General features: G+C 52.5%; 2 protein-coding genes across 2 annotated transcripts; one reads left to right on the top strand and one right to left on the bottom strand.

The window, feature by feature from the left end:
* Positions 1-814: 814 nt before the first annotated feature.
* THBS3 (thrombospondin 3) lies at positions 815-12,055 on the bottom strand. The gene is made up of 23 exons (XM_080915403.1): positions 11,959-12,055; positions 10,581-10,787; positions 9,551-9,807; positions 9,365-9,467; positions 8,619-8,645; positions 8,376-8,458; positions 8,241-8,292; positions 7,959-8,107; positions 7,534-7,674; positions 7,310-7,387; positions 6,604-6,756; positions 6,299-6,409; positions 6,062-6,169; positions 4,552-4,711; positions 4,197-4,315; positions 4,035-4,087; positions 3,519-3,712; positions 3,182-3,360; positions 3,034-3,082; positions 2,650-2,846; positions 2,228-2,400; positions 1,204-1,343; positions 815-1,120 (listed from the first exon to the last, which is right to left on the bottom strand). The coding sequence occupies exons 1-23, from the start codon at positions 12,035-12,037 to the stop codon at positions 1,062-1,064; spliced, it is 2,871 nt and encodes a 956-aa protein (XP_080771529.1). The 5' UTR covers positions 12,038-12,055; the 3' UTR covers positions 815-1,061.
* Positions 12,056-12,841: 786 nt separating this feature from the next.
* MTX1 (metaxin 1) lies at positions 12,842-18,168 on the top strand. The gene is made up of 8 exons (XM_080915442.1): positions 12,842-13,444; positions 14,330-14,399; positions 14,522-14,601; positions 16,579-16,671; positions 16,818-17,000; positions 17,113-17,189; positions 17,603-17,757; positions 17,834-18,168. The coding sequence occupies exons 1-8, from the start codon at positions 12,932-12,934 to the stop codon at positions 18,046-18,048; spliced, it is 1,386 nt and encodes a 461-aa protein (XP_080771568.1). The 5' UTR covers positions 12,842-12,931; the 3' UTR covers positions 18,049-18,168.
* Positions 18,169-18,230: the final 62 nt, after the last annotated feature.

The following is an 18,230-nucleotide window of genomic DNA, read 5'->3' as shown; positions in this document are numbered from 1 at the left end:
GTGGATCCCACGCTCCCGCCCTGTGTCCCGCCTCTGCCTCTGAGCGGCTTTGTCAGGCCAGCTCCCGGCGGCGGAGTAGGGACGCCCGACGTCAGCTCGCCCACAAGTATTTAGGTGGGCGGCACCAAACCCTAACTCCCAGGATTGCCAGGCAACAGCCATTCAATTCGGTTGCTGGGACACCAGTCACCATGGCAATGGCTCCGCGCCTCTCAGTCTGAGTATTTAAAGAGCAAGCGCGCGCACTGCTTTGGCGTTGGAAAGTGGCCTTCCGGGGGCCCCAGAAGCTCCCCTTTTCTTCTCACCCTTTCCCTTTCACCACCTCTTTCACTCTTCCCGGTGTCCAGGCTCTGGCGCACCTCTAAGGTGACCCAAACTCCCCAGAGCACTCCTGTCCCTGGGCTCCAGCGGCCCAGGAGGTAGGGAGCGGGATTCCAGAGCCCCGGGTGGGCGGGAGGGACGGGACGCGGTGCAGTGTTGTTCTTTCCCCTGCCAATATTGCACTCGTCCCGGCCTCCGGCCCCCTCGGCCCCGCGGCGCCCCCTCACCCAGAGTGGGGCAGCCCCGGCCACCGGGCTTTCGATCTCTACCAAGCTTAGAATGAAGTGTCGCCACTACCACGGTGAGTAAGTGGGGCTGGAAGGACTTTAGCCACCCTCCAACCTCATCCTTCATTTGGTACTTTTCCCACCCACACCTCAACTCAGTCAAACTTCCCCTAGCTCTCTAACCTGCAGCTACCAGTCTTTCTTACCCCCAGCTCCTCTTTTTGTCCCGGAAAAGGCCTACAATAAATCATTGCACTGACTTAGAAAATAACTGAAACTTTATGGTAATGTGTTGTTGTCTTTCCTGGGGTTAGAACCTGAGTAATAATACCCCTTGGAAGTCTCCCCACCCCTGCACAATGGGGTAACTACCCCTCTGGGGCTGAGCTCCCTGATGGGTGCCAGAGAACCATCTGTTAGGCTGAGGGGCTGTAGGTTAGACCCCAGGGTCTCCAGAACAGAGTCCAAGGTCAAAGGCTCTCCAGTCAGGATCTGAATCCCAAGGCCTCCTTCTCACACCCTTCCCTGAAGCAGTTGCCTCCGGAATGGCTCAAAGTCCTCCGGCACTGTGTCTGAAGAGGGAAAATAAGTCAGGGTCAGAGGATGTGGTTTTCCCAGGGCCCCGGGTCTAGTTGACCTCAGTCTAGAGCCTCACCATTGCATCGGTACTGGAGATTGGACCAAATGATGTTCTCTTGGGAGAAGCAGAATACACCAAGTCGCCCACCTCTCATGGACGTATCAATAATCACCCCAGAATCCGCCACTAGCTGGGGACCCTCATACAGCTTCACCCTGCCGGGAATAGAGGTATCATTGGTGCTAAGGTACACTAGTGAGCACCGTGCCACTGGGTCCTGGGGTTTTTTTGCACCCCTCCCCTTGTGCTCACTAGTCCTGAGGGAAGGGAGAGAAGGCTGGAAAGGGGAGGGAGAGGTGCTTTTTCTCAGGCCTTGGGCCCCTAGCTCTTTGTCCAGCCCCTTTTGCATCTCAAAGCACCAGCACATTCCTAGCAAGGATTGGGTTGCTATGACAATGAGTACAAAAGGCTGGGGGTGAAGTCACCCGCTTCCCAGGCTCTGTCCACACACACCCCCATTTATCCTCTGCCCTGGCGCCCCCCACTGCTCTGGGTACCTTAAAGAGGAACCAACTCAGCCCCTGGCTTCTGGGCTGCTAGTCACTGGAAGCCCAGCTCTAAGCAGACCACTTTCCCTTCCCTTCTCCAGGCATTGTCACCAACTGGAGATGCTTGGAGGGAAAAGGCTTGGAGGCCTGTAAACTCTGGGCCTCAACTGGCTCTTGTGTAAAAATCATGGTCCCTTTCCAAAGTCAGATGCTGCTGGAGCAAGTTCTGAACACTTAAGGGGCTGGAAGGGATGGGCTTGTCCACAGACTGCCCGGGTCTAGAGGCTCCCAGAGAGAACTGACGGCCATCTAGCTCAAAAGCCTGGATAGAGGGGAAATTGGGTACAAAATGGTATGCCTGATACCACCTCCTCTGTGTTGAGAGAGGAAACTGAAGGAACTGGCTGCAAGCCCTACCAAAGACAGCAAGGAACTGAGCAGAGGGAAGGCCACAGTCCCCAAGTCCCTGCTAGCTAGAGGGCACAGGAGACTGATTCCCCCCCCCCCCCCCCCCCCCGCGCCCGTCTCCAGGGCTCAAGCCTTTTCCTTACCGAATGTAGCCAACTTGGGGCCGGTGGAGCAGTCGCCATCTATAGGAAGTCTTGTCTCGCCAACCCACATTCCGTGGATCAGTCCACAGCAGTCGTACCTGATCAGGGGTGTGGCCAGTATGCCACAGAGCATTCCGGAGGTGCTCACCTGGGCCAGATATTGATGTCACTGCCTGGGAGTCATTGACAAAGACAGTGTGTCAATCACAGGACCAAGGGGAAGGGAGACCAAAGATGGGAAGAGCTGGTGAGAAAGGAAGTCAAAGGGTACAGGAGAATTCTCTGGCATCCCATACAGTTGAACTCCAGACCAGATGGAAGACAGTGGGCCTCCCCCGCCCGCCCCCCCCCCCATGCCCCAGGTTGGACAAGAACAGCTTTAGGAAAGTCATTAGGTTGGGGAAAGAAAGCAGCTGAGACACCTTGAGCTGCAGCCCTGGTTGGGCCACTGCTCGGAAAGGCGTGGCCTGCCAGTAGGTCTGCTCCGTCTGTTTCCACATGACCACATAGAAGCGGCCACTGTCCTGGTAGCTGAAGAGGAAGCCTGCATAGTCGTCATCAGTGACTGTGTTCACGTGGAAAGTGCCTTCGAAGTCCACGCCATTGAAGGCTGTGTATCCTGGAGTGGGAGTGGATAAATGTTAGGGGCAGTGAAGCTGTTTGGTAGTCTGTCGTGGGTATGGGCCAGAGGTGCCTGTTGCACACAGGACCAGTGTCTTGAGGTAAGCCGCTGAAAATCCTCCCCATCTGCCCTCTGTAGGAGCCTTCGCTTTGGAAAGTACTGAGCTGGGTGTCCCTTTACGTACCAACTGCAAGACCTGGGTCACTGTTCATAGTCTGAACAATTTCCATACCCTGGGGTTGATAAGGAAAGAAAGAGAAAAAGCCCTGATCCAGGTGCACGATGCCACCCCAGGACCCAACAGCGCCTGCCCAGTTTACGGCCCTGCGTACCTGGTTGAGCACTACCCAGTTTGGATCGATCTGAGCATCACCCTCAGGATCCAGAATCACAGTCTGATAGGCCCGGAAGTCCGTGAGGGTCACTTCTGCACTTTCTGGGCACACATCCAGAGGGTCAACCACTGCGTCATTGTCAAAGTCATCCTCACAGACATCACCGACACCATTGCCTGAAGAGAACAAGGCTCGGTACTCAGGCCCTGCCAACGGTCACTGCTGGGTTTCTTCCTGAGTCCTCCCTAGCCCTCCATCCCTCACTCCTTTCAGTAGGCCTGCCTCCTGAGCACAGCCTGGATCGGTTTAACCATCCCGGGGACTCCAGCCTTACCATCTGAGTCCTTCTGATTAGGATTGGGTACCAGGCGGCAGTTATCAGGCCCGGGAGGCACATAGTCTGGGACACCATCATTGTCATCGTCCGCGTCACACTCATCCCCAAGTCCGTCGTTGTCCGAGTCCAGCTGAGAGCTGTTTGGCAGCTGAGGACAGTTGTCCTTGGTGTCCTGGTGCCCGTCTCCATCACTGCTCAGAAGAAAATGAACGGACCCCAGCTGAGACGGTGGGCCCCATCTTTTGCTTCTGTGTGCTCTCTGGGGTCTGCCTATCCTCCAACCTGCTTTCCTTGCCATCATTGATGAAAATCCAGCAGTAGAAATGGAGGGTAGACTGTGAGAATGACTTCCTGCTTAGTAGGGGTAGTGAATTAAGCTTACATCACAGAGACAACTGAGAATGTAACAGAGGAAAAGAAAAAAATACATACATACATACATACATACATACATACATACATATCCCCTAGGAGATTCTCTGGAAGACCCTAGAGCTCTCGGCCCAGACCCACCTGTCGTCATTGGTATCACAGACATCCCCCACCAGGTCGCTGTCTGCATCTGTCTGAGAGAGACGGGTCTCATGTCACCGTTTCCCGATAACTGAGAGGGTCCAGGACTTGGTCTCCTCCACCAAATCCCCATCCTCCCTTGCCCTGGACGCTCCCCTGTACCTGGGTAGGATTGCTCATTTCAGGGCAGCTGTCGCAAGCATCTCCGACTCCATCTTCATCCCGGTCTGTCTGCAGTGGGTTGGGCACTTTGGGGCAATTGTCCAACCCATTGGGGATGCCTAGCAGACACGAGAAACAATGTTGTTGCTGTTTGCACAGCACACTCTTCTCAGTGGGTGAAAGGCCCAAGCTCTGTCAGGAGACCCACCTGGACCTTGAATGACTCGCCTACATCTTATTTTTCATGGTCTTGGCCCAGTGACTACAAGCCTACTTCCCCAGTTGCCACTGACTTCCAAGGTCCTTGCCTCACTCCTTAGGTCTCCCAACCACCCCCACAGCCCCAGGCTTGCACCGTCCCCATCCACGTCATTGTCACAGGCGTCTCCTTCTCCATTGCCATCAGTGTCCTTCTGGTCATTGTTGGGAACATTGGGACAGTTGTCACAGGCGTCACCAAATGAATCTGTGTCTGAATTCTGCTGGTCCTTGTTGGGGAACAGTCGGCAATTGTCCTGGACAAAGGGGTGGGGACAGAAGGGTCAGACGTCCCCATACTTACTTTGTCTATGTCCTTGTCAAAGATGATAATACCCTGTGTATTTGTCCACTGCTTGGTGCTGTCCCACCCACCCAACCAGGTACAGATCTCCAAGTTCATTTCATAGAGATGTTCCCGGAGAATGGCCAAGGGCCAAGAAGAGGCAGGACAGAGGGATTCACAGGAGAGACCACATCATGGAGAGCACAGGGGCTGAGAGGCTCAGAACATCCTGTGCCTTTAGAGGTGTTGTGTTTTGTTGTTGTGGTCCTGTCCTGTTTGAGACACGGTCTCACTATGTCGCCCTTTGTTGGCCTGGAAGCCACTATGTAGACTGCAGGGCTTCACCCGCCTCAGCCTCCTGAGTACAGGGATTAGAGGCATGCAGCACTGTGCGGGGCCTGGTTTTTCTTTTGTTTTCATTTCCTCTCTTTTCTTTCTTAAGACTTACTAATTTTTATCTTCAGTGCACTGGTGTTTTAACTGCATGTGTGTCTGTGTTGGGTTCCCTGCAACTAGATCCATAGACAGCTGTGAACTGCCACGTGGTTGCTGGGAATTGAACCAGGGACCTCTGGAAGAGCAGCCAGTGCTCCTAACTGCCGAGCCATCTCTCCAGTTCTCTCTTTTTTTTCTTATATGTACTTATTTATGTCGTATGTGTATGTGGCCACAAAGGTGCCACTGTGCCTCGATGGAGGTCAGAGGACAATTTGCAACAATAGATTTTTCTCCTCCAACCATATGAGTTCCAGGGATTAAACTCCAGTCACTAGGCTTGGTGGCCAGTGCCTTTACTTGCTCTGAGCCACCACTGGACTTGTTTGGTTTTTAGAGACAGGATCTCATTCTGTAGCCCGGGCTGACCTCTACTTTGCAGTGAGTGATCCTCCCTCTATCTCCTAAGTGCTGGGATTACAGGTACACGTCACCATTGCAAATCTATCATCTATCTATCTATCTATCTATCTATCTATCTATCTATCTGCATATCTATGTATGTATATATAATTGTAATTATTTTACGTATGTTTGTACAATATTACTTCAGACACACCAGAAAAAGGGTATCAGAACCTCTGGAGGAGCAGTCAGTGCTCTTAACCACTGACCCATCTCTCCAGCCCCCTAAGATCCATTTTTGTTTTCTCTGTACGGCCGTTCTTCCTGAACACATATCTGTGCCTCACATGAGTGCCATGCCCAGAGAGGCCAGAGATGGAACTAGGGTTATGGATGTTCGTAAGCCACCATGTGGGTGCAGGGTGCTTTGCAAGGGTAACAAGTGCCTTTAACCGTGGAGCTATCTCTCTGCCATCCATACCTCAACATTCTTGATACCATCCCCATCCGCATCGTCATCGCACTGGTCCCCGACACCATCATTATCAGCATCTTCTTGCCCAGAGTTGGGCGTCAGAAGGCAATTGTCCTGAGGTTCGGGAGGAAGAGCATGGCTGAGCCGGGGAGCGGGCTTGCCCTTCACCGCCCCGCCCCCTGCCCCCCGCCCCGCCCCCTGCCCCCTGCCCTCCCCCCCCCCCCACCGGCCTCTGGTCCCTACCTGCTTGCAGTGTTTGTCGTTATCCATGCAGGGCAGCGCCTGGTCCGGATAGCCATCTATGTCTGTGTCAGGCCCACACACGTTCCCGTTCCCTGCCCAGCCCACGTTACACTAGGGGAAAACATACGGTAGGCGTCAGCCGCTGGGCCTTGCATCCCTGTGCCCTGCCCACGACTCTCCTTACTCTGGGCTCCGTTCTCCCCATTAGTAAGTCACCAGCCTGTTTCCCATGAAGGCACTGAGGTCAGTTTTACGCATTTCTCCAGGTCCCTCCCTTTTTCCTCCTCGCCTTAGGTCTAGGTTACCTGGCATGACACAGCACCATTGCGTTCAAAGAGACAGTGAGCGTGGATGTGGCAGGGGCTGTGGGCAGGGCTGTGGCAGGTCCTTGCAGGGATGCAGCCCTGGCTCTGGTTCCCCAGGAAACCCAGGCGACAGGGACCACATTTGAAAGACCCCTGAGAGTAGGAAGGTAGAGTTAAGAATAAAGGATGAACTCATCATTCTACCTGTGGGATCTAAGACAGCCACTTAGAACCACACAGTGTGTGTGTGTGTGTGTGTGTGTGTGTGTGTGTGTATCCTTTACTTTAGGTTTTCAGGCAGGACAAACATTTTTTTAAAATTTTATGTGCATTGGTGTTTTGCCTGTATGCATGTCTGTGTGAGGGTGTCGGATACTGGAGTTAGACACAGTTGTGAGCTGCCATGTGGGTACTGGGAACTGAACCCAGCTTCTCCGGAAGAACAGTCGGTGCTCTTAACAAGTGAGCCATCTCTCCAGCCCTGGGACAACTTTCTTTTAAGGCAGCAGATAATAGCCCCATTTTTCAAATAAGGAAGCTGAGGTTCAAAATATTAAATCACTTGCAAAAGGTCGCAGCTGGTAAAAGGAAGACTCAGAACCTGGCGCTCTCGGACAGGTTCATACAGGAAGAAGTAGGAAATGTAAAGAGGGAGCTACATGGTTTTCCTTCCCCAGTCACAGGAAGGGTAGGGTGTTCAGCTCACCACCGTGTTGGTGCAGATCGAATTCGGGTCACAGCCTCCGTTGTTCCCGTCGTTGCATTCATCAATGTCACTGCAGACCTAAAAGGGCAGAGGTGAGAGGGTCTCACAGATACAGCAGTCACTGATGACAGGGCCTTGTGGGTGAGCACCCAAAGCAGACCTGAAATAGGGGAGCCTCATTTTTTTTTTTTTTCTACAAATCTATACAGACTTTGCAATCTGACCTGTTTGCTGGCTCTAGCATAGTCAATGCCCACACCGGACACTCGGGTGCCTTTGTACCCTCGAGGACAGGCCTCGCAGTGGAAGCCAGGCATGGTGTTGATGCAGCTGGACCCCGGGAAACAGGGGTCAGCGTGAGCACACTGGGGACCAAAGGAGAAGGCAGAAGTCAGGCGTTTTCCTGGGAGAGTGAGGCAGCTGTGTGTGATCCCCAAAGCATCACTGCTGGTCCCTTTTGCAACTCTCCCAGCCCAACCTCATGGTGCTCCTTTTCCCCTGGCTGGCCATCTCAAACTTCCCTACCTCTCCCCCAGCTCCTTCACTGTGTAACCTTCTAGCCTACCCTGTTATCTTTTTCTTCCTTCCTGTCTTTGACCTCTCCTGAACTCCTCTGCTTCTGAACTTCCACCCACTTCTCTTGTCTCACCTCGTTGATATCCTCACAGTGGGTGCCGTTGCCCTGCAGGCCCGGTGGGCAGGGCCCGCAGCGGTAGCCAGGGTACTCATACACTTCCATGCAGTCCACGCCTCTGAAGCAGGGGCTGGGGCTGCAGTGTGAACGCTGCTCGTGGAAACCTGGGAGGTGGACACAGTCAGAGCCACCCTCTAGGGTCCCCCGTCAGGTCGATTGGAAGGAGAAGCCGTGGGAAGCCACGCAGTGGGAAGCGTAGCAGTGCTCTCCGGAGCCCTCCTCTACTCTCCCACTCACCGCACACCTGACACTCCATGATGGTGTTCCGGATGAGGGACATTTCCTTCACCTGACCAATGAGGAGAAGTCATCTCTCTGCTACTGACATCACACCCCACCCCAGAATCGTATCCTTGGCTTTCCCACTCAAACCTGGTCTCGGATGTCATCCCGAAGCTCCACTAGGATCTGGTTGAAGAGGGTGAGCTGGACGACCAGTGCCTTGGTCTGCTCCCCTGTCAAGGTCCAGGATACCGAGAGACTTAGAACTGGGGAGCCACACTGGGCCCTCAGACTGTAAGTCAGCTCTTGCCACCAAAGCCCACCCCACACCTTAGAGCCCACCCATGACAGAGGAGCACCCTCACCTCAACCACCTCTTCATAACTGACTCACCTAGAATGGATTGCAGCGCGCTGGTCACTAGAGGAGAAATAATAGTAGTCAGGGGGGTGGTGCTAAGGAAGTGGGAAGGAAGGGATCTAGAATAGGGACAGGCCTGGACCCTCAGTAAAGATGAAGTGCTGCGGAGTATCAGGACAGAGGTGATTCATACACTACACAGACTTGTGCTTGGTAGACAAGCATTCCTCCCACAGCCCCATACTCAGCCAGCAGCAACAACCCCTTTCATTAGGCTAAAGGCCCTCTGGGCATTGCCTCATAAGAAATCAAAAACCTCAAATCTTGCCTCCCAGGCACAGTAGTTCCAGGAGGACTCCAAGTGAGAGGCCACCCAAAGTAGGGCCAGGGCCCCAGTACATTCCATTTCAAACTTTTTTCCCAAGCTGCCCCTTCAAGAACCCTTTGAAGTCTCTGGGAGAAGTGGGTGTTTGCTTAGGTAAGAGTCTCAAGCATCCTTGTCATAGAGCACCTTGGCTGGAGGTGCTGCCCAATTGTAGGTGACAGCTGCCAAGAGGAACTCCAAGAACCTTGAGACTAAGCCATTACCATACTCCCTAACACCCTAGAGTTTCCCCAGAGTTACAGTCCTGCTAGATGGTTTTATTTTTCTGATCTGCACCTACACATGAAGTCAAGGATAAAAGATTTGGAGTTAGGGGGCCAAAAGCCACGTGAATGGTCAAGCTAAAGGAAAGAGTGTTAACTGGGAAGGTAGTCAGAAGGATGGAATCTATTACCTGCATTGTGAATGGACTCATCTCCTTGGAACGGACATTCACTCAGAGCTCCTACCCGAGCCATGGATCCACCCAGAATAATTTTCATTGATTCCACAAAGCCCTAGGGGTCAGTAAGTGGGTGGATCAAGCAGCTACTCTTGATGCTACAAACCATTTTTCCCCAAACCCGACGTTCATTCTCACCTGCATCCTCAGATAAGCCTTCTGTCCAGTTCTGATTTCAAGTCCACTGACCTCTGCTGGAGGGATGGGGGCCAGTGCTGGAAGGCCAGCATGTTGGTCACCCAGCCTACAGTCCACGTACAGCTGCAGGCCAGGGCTGGGTCGAGAAGGTCCTCGGAGTCTCAGGAGAGCCGTGTGTGTGCGCCCATCAGCCAGGCCTGCTTGCTGTAGGTTTACCGCGTGGACTTTGCCATCTTCCCGCTGGTACCGCACCAGCACTGCCCAGGATTGGAGGTTAGTATGTACACTAGCCCATCCCATGTTCCAAATGACTCTGACCAAACACACCACCCTATGGCTGGCTGTCTCTAGTGTTTTGAGACAAGGTTTTTCTGTGTAGCCCTGACCACACTGGAACTCACTCTGAGACCAGGCTGGCCTCAAACTCAGAGATCTGCCTGCCTCTGCCTCCCACTACCTGGGATTAAAGTTATGTGGCATGACAGCTTGATACCACATCTCTCAAGGTTAATTCCTAATTTGTATCTCTTAACACCTTGTATGTAACAGGTGAACAATAAATGTTTCTCAGCCAGGCATTGATGTCACAAAAACTCAGGAGGCAAGGCAGGTAGATCTCTGAGTTTGAGGCCAGGACTACACGGAGAAACCCTATCTTGAAAAAATAAATATGTAAACGATGAAAATAGTAAATGAATGTTTTTCAAATTGTCCATAGATAAGGACCTTATTCTCAATGTCTAGGATAAATATCCTCTCCCAATCATCCCATGCCCACTGAACTTTAACAAAGATCTGAGTGGCAGGATCATTGCTGGGATACAGAGATGCCTCACCCTCACTGAGCATCCCAACATACAATCTGCCATCCGTCCCCATAGCCACCACGCCTTCCCACACTTTGTGAGTACCTCCATACCAGGTGTCCCTGGTAGAAAGGGTCATGGAGAATAAAGGCACCTGGGAGTTGTGATAAGGAGACTGCTGGGGGGGGGGTCATTGATGCTGGGAAGGGATGCCCACCAGTCACCTTTGTTGATCTTGCCCACAACAGAGGCCTCCAGCCAGCGTGTATTGTCTTGGCGAGAGTAGAGACCAAAGAGGACACCACCTTGCTTTGGAGGGAGGCGGAAAGTGGACAAGAGGTAGATGTCCCCAGCAGTGAGTAACGCTGTCCGGATCTTCTCTGCCACAGCTACCATCTGCCTGGACTCTCCCACGGTCAGCAGGTCAATTACTGGTCAGATAGGGATGATCAATGTTGGAGGAAGTGGTTGCAGTCAGAGGAGGGCCTGCCCTCTCTCCCGAGCCCTCAGAGGCCAGGCATCCCTAATTATCATCCCCCCACCTCTGAACAGCATAAGTTGCCTCCTCAAAATTCAAAACTCGTTAGGGATAGTGGTACATGCCTGTAGTCTCAGGCTGAGAGGACTGCCTCCAGCAAGCAGCCAGCCTCAGATACATTAGCCCAGGCTACTAGACCCCATCTATAAAAACAAAAACCTCAGCCCCCTTTTGTCAACAAGAAACAGAGGCAATTCTTCCCTCCCAGCACCTTCTGTGGTGGGAGCCTATAGGCTTATAGCCCACTTAGAAATACCAAAACCGCCCCGCAAACTTCCAATATCCCGCCAGGTGGCGCCAGGGAGCCGCTGCTGATTAGAGTCTGGAGTGGCACCTGGTGCCCACAGTTCAGGAACCAGAGGTATCGTCTCTCCACTGCTGGGTTTAGCACACTCCAAATCTTGGTGCCAGCCCTCCCATCCTAAGGGCTCATGCTGTCTTACAGCCGTCCACATAGGGCTCTGACTCTCCTACCACTGTTTAGCTTCCCCCCCTGGAAATGTAGGACCCAGCGTCTGTCTCTTCCTCTGCCTCCTGTGTGCTGCTGGCCAATCTGTGGTTTCCCCTCCAGCCAGTAAAGAATCTTTGCTTGTGTCATCTGCTCCAACTACCTCTCCTACACCACCCATGGGCCCATCCCACCACCAGACCTCCAAGAGAGCTCAAGCTGCCCAATCCCCACCCCCACCCTATCTTTTAGAAACCAAGTAGCAGAGTAAAGGGGGGAATCAAGCCCAGGGCCCCCCACTGTGCAACCCCCATCGATCAAGCCGCTTTCCCAGACGATCCTGTTGATGATGCTCTGACACTAACTCAGTCGTGAAGCCTGGCATCCAGCTGCTGGGTCCATCCTGGTCTCAATGTCTGACACTGGACCAATTTGCACTCACTCATCCTGGTGCCCACCCCTTCTACAACCACCACCAAACTCTTCTGACTGTAACTTTTCTTTCCAACCCAATTTCAGGACTCTTCCCTCTCTCAATCAAACATGTGGTCTGCTATTTGCCTGGGGGCAAAAGAAAGAAGACAAAGAGGTGTCAAAGGGAATAATGCAGGCTTACCCTGAAGGTCCTGACTGCCACATGTGTAAGAGCAAAGGAGGAGAAGAACCAGGGCACCCCAAAGTTCCGGCTTCTCCATGCCGCTTAGCCGGTTCACTACCCCTGGCAGGCAAGGCGACTGGGAGGGAAAAAGACTAGGCGGAGAGCAGGAGCAGGAGGGGGGCGGAGGGACTGAGAAGCGAGCTGGGGGGGGGGGGCAGCAGGCGAGTGGGGGGGGCTGAAACAAAGAGCTGCCAATCACCTTGGAGGCATCACCAGCTCCAGGAACCACGGGCACTAAGAAAGAGTCCTAGAGCTTTCCTTGCCTCCAGCTCCTCCAAAATGGTCCTCAAAGATGCTTCCCGTTACCCTGACATCTGGTTCTCGGGCGTTTTCAACTTAACAGCGCTACCAAATGCTACTGTTTTCTGGTTGGAAAAGGCAGGATCTTTGGCCATGGGCAAAAGTTCTAGGCATTATTTCACGGCTGGCGGAAATGGATGGCAGTAAACCATTCTTTGACCAAAAAATTGGTTTGCTACCGTGCCTAGAGGATCACGAAGTGAGGCTTATTGATGTGACATAGCAAATACTTTTTATTACAGTGTGTTGTGTCCCTGACATGCGCCCATTCTTCCATTTTCCCTCCCTCTAGGGAAAAAAATGGAAGTCTGGAAGCGTCCGACGAGAACTAGACAAGAAAATCTAAACCATCACTAGAGGCTGGTGCAGAAAACTAGAGGATAGGAGAAGGATGGGACTGGTGAACACTGGGTACCGCGGGAAGGCCTTGTTCGGGGTGAACCCGAGGGGAGCTAGGGACCGACTAAGAGGAGCTCCCGTTACGAAGGCAACAGTCCGCGAGCCGCACCTCCCCTTCCCCCACCCAGGCCCCAGCCGGGCCTCAGCTCCCGGCGCCGCCACCGCCCCTGTTTTGTTTCCATGGCGACAGGCAGCGCGAGGCCCGCTCCAAACATAACGCGCTGTGGAAAACATGCGGCTCGGGGGACCCCCCCGCAGCTCCCGCTCGGGGCAGAGACCTGAGAGGAACCGGGGTTCTCGAGGCCATGTGCAGTTTGGCTTGTGCCCCCACAGGTCGATAAGCCGCACCAGATGCCCCTCTCCCAAGCCCTCCGTGTCTCCGGCGGTTCGTGGCTACGCTCGGCAAAGTCGCCGCGAATCTCCCAAGCGCGTCTGGACCGCAGCCCTGCTCCCTTACGGGGGCCGCCTCAGGACGAGCCCTTCGCGCCCCTCAGATGGCCGATACCCCGCCTCCTACAGTCGCGCCCCGTCTCCGGCCCCGAGAACCTACGCCTCCCCAGACCCCAAACCCCCAGAGGCTAGAGAAGCAGGGGCCAGGGGCGGTTCCTGGCGAGAGAAGGCGGACGCTTATGAGAAGGTGCTTCCGGGTCAGAGAGTGTACAAGATGGCGGCGCCCATGGAGCTATTCTGCTGGTCAGGGGGCTGGGGATTGCCGTCGGTGGACCTGGATAGTCTGGCAGTGCTGGTGAGGGTTTATGCATGCGTCCTCTGATCCCTGGAGAACTGGAGTGGGTGCTCGAACTTTGCGGAGAACCCAAACGCAAGCTTATTGAGAGAAACTGAGGCAGTCAAAGGCCGATGTGGAACTCCGTGCCTTTCGCTGGTTCCCTAGAATCGATTTGTGTAGCCGTGGAAGTAGGCTTGGTCAGAGCTTCAGAAGATCGGTTTTAGACCTTGCTTGTCCATTTATCGGCTGTGTGACCTTGGAGTAACCCCTTCTGGACGATCTCAGTAATCTTAGACTTGGCATTTCTGCCCTTTCAGTACCCTTCACCCTCTTTTTTTCCGCCGAGAATTTATTTAGTTTTCTTAGATCAGACAGACCAACAGCCAGACTGTAGGAAGAGCTTTAGAACCAGGTAGACTTGCTTCACTGCATTCAACGACTTCGGGATTATAAAAACCACTTAAGCTTCTTACAGTAAAATATCACCTTGCAATACGATTTTGACCCCCATATTGATACTGTTTACAGGAAGGCAAACATGTAAACAAATAATAAAATGATCAGGCGTATGCGGTAAAGTAGGAGACTGCCAAAGTAAGCTAGTACTTCCAGGAAGAGGGATATTAGGGAAGCTTTTGTGAATAGGTTTTACAATGCAGATGGCAGAAGGGTATATTTTCCTAATGTGTAATCTTGGATATGGATGTATAAACATGCCCATAAACTCTCTGGTCCGGTTTGCCCATTTGTAAGTGGGAATGGCACCCTCTTTCTGCCTCTCCTTTGGTATAAAAGTGCTAAGTATAGATCATAACACATAATTTACTGAGTCACTATTTCATTTCTTGGTTTCTTTGGGAAGCCATACCCTATCCTCTCTACCTTCTGCTTCCTTTTCTGCAGACCTATACCAGATTTACAGGTGCTCCACTGAAGGTACACAAGATCAGCAATCCTTGGCAGAGCCCTTCAGGTATACAGTATCCCAGTAGGGAGGGGAATGTGCAAGGGGCGGAACAGGAGACAGGAATGTGAGGCAAATCACTATGACTAGGCAAGCTAGATCTTGTGAGTATGCTTCTTTCTCAATATCAGGAACTCTGCCTGCTCTTCGAACCAGTGATGGAGAAGTCATCACAGTACCACACAAGATCATCACCCATCTTCGTAAAGAGGTAGGTGGCTTGAATGGGGGCTGACAATGGAAGAAATCCAGTCCGTGCAGTGTAATATTTATTTATTTATTTAACACCAGACGAGTGCGAATCGTGATAAGGGTGATCTGAAGCACCAAGGAGCAGCACACGAATGCAGTGTTACTGTGATAAGCTGTTGGCCAGATATTAAATTTAAGGGGGGGATAGACTGGGAAATCAAATGGGCAGGGAGGAGAGAAATACACAGGCTGATACATGGAAAGTAAAGAAGAGTAGAGAACCCCAGTTGGCTTTGGGGTGGACTGGAAAGGAACTTCTAATATAAATGGGCATGGTGGTCCATATCATCACGGCACTTGGTAGAAGCGGGATGATCAGAAATTTAAAACCGTCTTTGGCCACACATTTGGGGCCAGCCTGGAATGCATAAGACCTTCTCTCAAAAAAGAAAAAAGTCACCGGGCAGTGGTGGCACACACCTTTATTTCCAGCACTTGGAAGGCAGAGGCAGGCAGATCTCTCTCTGCTCTATAGAGTGAGTTCCAGGCCAGCGTGAGCTACATCGTGAGACCCTGTCAAAGAAAGGAGTAAAAGGGGAGGGAAGGAGAGAGATATTTCTAAGGACCATTTATCTTCTCAAGTACTAAGTTATTAAGTTATGCTATTTATAGGACTCGGGATGGACAAAGCTTAGTGCTAGGTTGGGATGTTTGAAGAGAATTACAAGAGTGGAGAATTGCAATAGCCTTTGTCCGGTTATTCTGTCATTAGCTGTGACGTTGGACAGGCGATTTAACTTCTCAAAGCAATAATCTCTATATTTTTGTTTTGTAAACATCAGTTTCTCATTTCGGGGGTGTGTGTGTGCACACATGCCTTGGCACACTTGGGGAGGTCATTGGAACACTTGGTAGAATAAGTCCTTCTCTTCTACTATGCGGGCTCCTGGAATGGGACTCATGTCACTAAGCCTGATAGCGAGTACATTAACCTGCTAAGCCATCTCACCAACTAAAGCATTTTACTTGTACACTAGGGTGCTTAGGCAGCATGCTTTAAGAGGTCTGGCATTCACAGTGTTCCAAGAGGGAACAGACAGTCAGAAATAGAATCCTCTTTTTCATTTCTGCTTTCCAGAGAGCTGGGAAAGTAATGGGAACTTAGAGACCCAAGGAAACAGGATCTAGATAAAAGCCAGTATTCTTGGCAGGACCTGGGTTACTTGCATATAAACACAGCCTTTTCAGTTTCCAAAGGATTTTTTTCCTAAATGATTTCCAAACCCAGCCACATGGAGGGGAGGGGTGGAGATTACTGTCTCCTTCCATAAAGGAGAAACTGAGGTTCATCGTGTTCAAATGGTTGTATAGGTTCAAAGCTTTCTTAGTTTGTGGAGGGGTTACTGAGGAACGAACCGAAGCCTGGAAAGGCAGGCCACACTCAGATGGAAGTTCTGGCGGGACAAATGTTCAGTGATGGTGCCTAAGAGTTTGGAGTGAAGTACAAGACACGGCCAAGAGCTTGGCTATGAGAGACAAGCTGGGGGTTGGGGTGGCTGGGCATTGGGTAAAAGAAGGGTAAGGATGGTGCCCCTGGTTTCTGAGTCATGGGCTGAGGCCCAGTCTGTAGTCGAGAGCTCCACTTTGCTTAGCTCTGCGGTGTCTGGATCAGGAAGTTACTGTTAGAAAGCTGCTGTCAGCGGGCATGCCGCCAGCTTTCCGCGGAAACTCCGGGAGCTGCTCCCTCCCACTTTGTGGCCAGGCCTTCTTTCCTCCCACTATGGGTGCAGGACCTTGACAGCCAGTGGGCTCCAAAGCCCAGGCTTTGTGCCAACAGCAACAGGCTACTGGCTGGGCTGAGGCAAGACCTCAGCAGGAAAGACTCCCTCTGTTACCTCTACTATGCTTGAGGCTAGTGTGAGGTTAACTGTTCCTTCTCTACTAAAAAGTGTCCTGCAATCCTTCAGTATTCACCTCATGAACATTTCTTCCACAGAAGTATAATGCTGACTATGATCTGTCAGCTCGACAAGGAGCAGATACCCTCGCCTTCATGTCTCTGCTGGAGGAGAAACTACTCCCTGTGCTAGTGAGTACGCCCTGACCTAGCATTCACAGCCTGCAAAAAAAGGGAGCAGAGACATACTCAGAGCATCGTGAGACTTAGAAGCCCACCCTGGGTCAGGCAGGTGCACTGGCCCAGACTTTGCTTCCCATTCTGTCTGCCCAATCCAGATCCATACGTTTTGGATAGATGCCAAGAACTATGTGGAAGTGACCCGAAAGTGGTATGCAGAGGCTATGCCCTTTCCCCTCAACTTCTTCCTGCCTGGCCGCATGCAACGCCAGTACATGGAGCGGCTACAGCTGCTGTGTGGCGAGCACAAATCAGAGAGCGAGGAGGAACTAGAAAAAGAGGTAGGTTTGGGACAAAAGAGATGAACCCCAAAAGGTGATGGCTAGGAATGAGAGTCTACAATGGGAAGTGTCACGGCCCCCACAACCACATGCCTCCCGTCCCTCCCTACAGCTATATCAAGAGGCTCGGGAGTGCCTAACCCTTCTCTCCCAGCGTCTGGGCTCTCAGAAGTTCTTCTTTGGAGATGCGTAAGTCTGACTCCAGGGGGGGATAAATGTTGGAAGAAGATACAGGTTCAGGTGTCAAAGCCTGGGCTGAGGTGTGAACAAGAGGTTCTTAGGCAGACACTGGCACTAGTGACAGGGGGGCTGTGTGTGTGGCTAGAACCTCCTTGGTGGTATAGGAGGGTGGGATGGGAGAGAAGCCAGGCACAGGAGGAGACTGCTGGGCTGGGCAGCACTCAATGTGTCCTTTATGCAGCCCTGGGATAGAGCTCCATTCAGGGCCGGGCTGGCGCCACCTGGGGAACTCCCCTTACCAAATCCAGAGCTAGGTGTCCTGCTCTTCCCTGGATGACCCCTTGCTTCCCAGAGCCTACCCCTGCAAGGCAGACCTTTTCCCTCTTGCTCCACTTCCATCCCACCCTTCTCTCCCTCTCCAGCCCTGCCTCCCTGGACGCCTTTGTTTTCAGTCATTTGGCCTTGCTGCTACAGGCAAAACTGCCCAGTGGGAAACTGCAGGCCCACCTTCGGGGGCTGCACAACCTCTGTGTCTACTGCACACACATCCTCAACCTCTACTTTCCCCGGGATGGAGGTAAGGGACAGATGGAGAGACTGGGCTGGGGTCCAAGGATTAGCTCCCTTGCTCACCTTCCTTGCCTCCTTCCTAGCTGAGGTGCCACCTCCACGCCAGACACCAGCAGGCCCTGAGACTGAGGAGGAGCCATACCGGCGCCGGACCCAGATTCTATCTGTGCTGACAGGGCTGGCAGCCATGGTGGGCTATGCCTTGCTCAGTGGCATTGTTTCTATCCAGCGGGCAAGCCCTGCTCGGGCCCCAGGCACTCGGGCCTTGGGCCTGGCTGAGGAGGATGAAGAGGACTGATGTGATCATGTTCCCAGGATGGATTTTTCTATTCATGCATTCCAGACGCCCCTTTGTCTCCCCATTGTTGGAGCAGCCAAAAATGGGGTGCTATCCTCGGAATAAAATTGTTTACACTAACTGGGATCAAATATTTTCTTCTTTATGGGGCTGATGCCATTCTTCGATGCTACAATGAGAAT

Source organism: Micromys minutus (genome assembly GCF_963924665.1).
Source record: "Micromys minutus genome assembly, chromosome: 4".
In the NCBI taxonomy this organism is placed as follows: domain Eukaryota; kingdom Metazoa; phylum Chordata; class Mammalia; order Rodentia; family Muridae; genus Micromys; species Micromys minutus.
This window is presented reverse-complemented; position numbering and strand designations above follow the sequence as displayed.

What these genes read in the sequence shown, in the direction of transcription:
- THBS3 (XM_080915403.1), bottom strand. Translation starts at nt 12,037, where the DNA reads ATGGAGAAGCCGGAACTTTGGGGTGCCCTGGTTCTTCTCCTCCTTTGC. An exon ending in TGTGGGCAAGATCAACAAAG is followed by an intron (nt 9,808 to 10,580) that starts GTGACTGGTGGG and finishes AATCCTGGGCAG; the next exon opens with TGCTGGTGCGGTACCAGCGG. An exon ending in AACCAGGGCTGCAGCTCAAG is followed by an intron (nt 2,401 to 2,649) that starts GTGTCTCAGCTG and finishes AATGACTCCCAG; the next exon opens with GCAGTGACATCAATATCTGG.
- MTX1 (XM_080915442.1), top strand. Translation starts at nt 12,932, where the DNA reads ATGCGGCTCGGGGGACCCCCCCGCAGCTCCCGCTCGGGGCAGAGACCT. An exon ending in TGGATAGTCTGGCAGTGCTG is followed by an intron (nt 13,445 to 14,329) that starts GTGAGGGTTTAT and finishes CCTTTTCTGCAG; the next exon opens with ACCTATACCAGATTTACAGG. An exon ending in TCCTTGGCAGAGCCCTTCAG is followed by an intron (nt 14,400 to 14,521) that starts GTATACAGTATC and finishes TCTCAATATCAG; the next exon opens with GAACTCTGCCTGCTCTTCGA.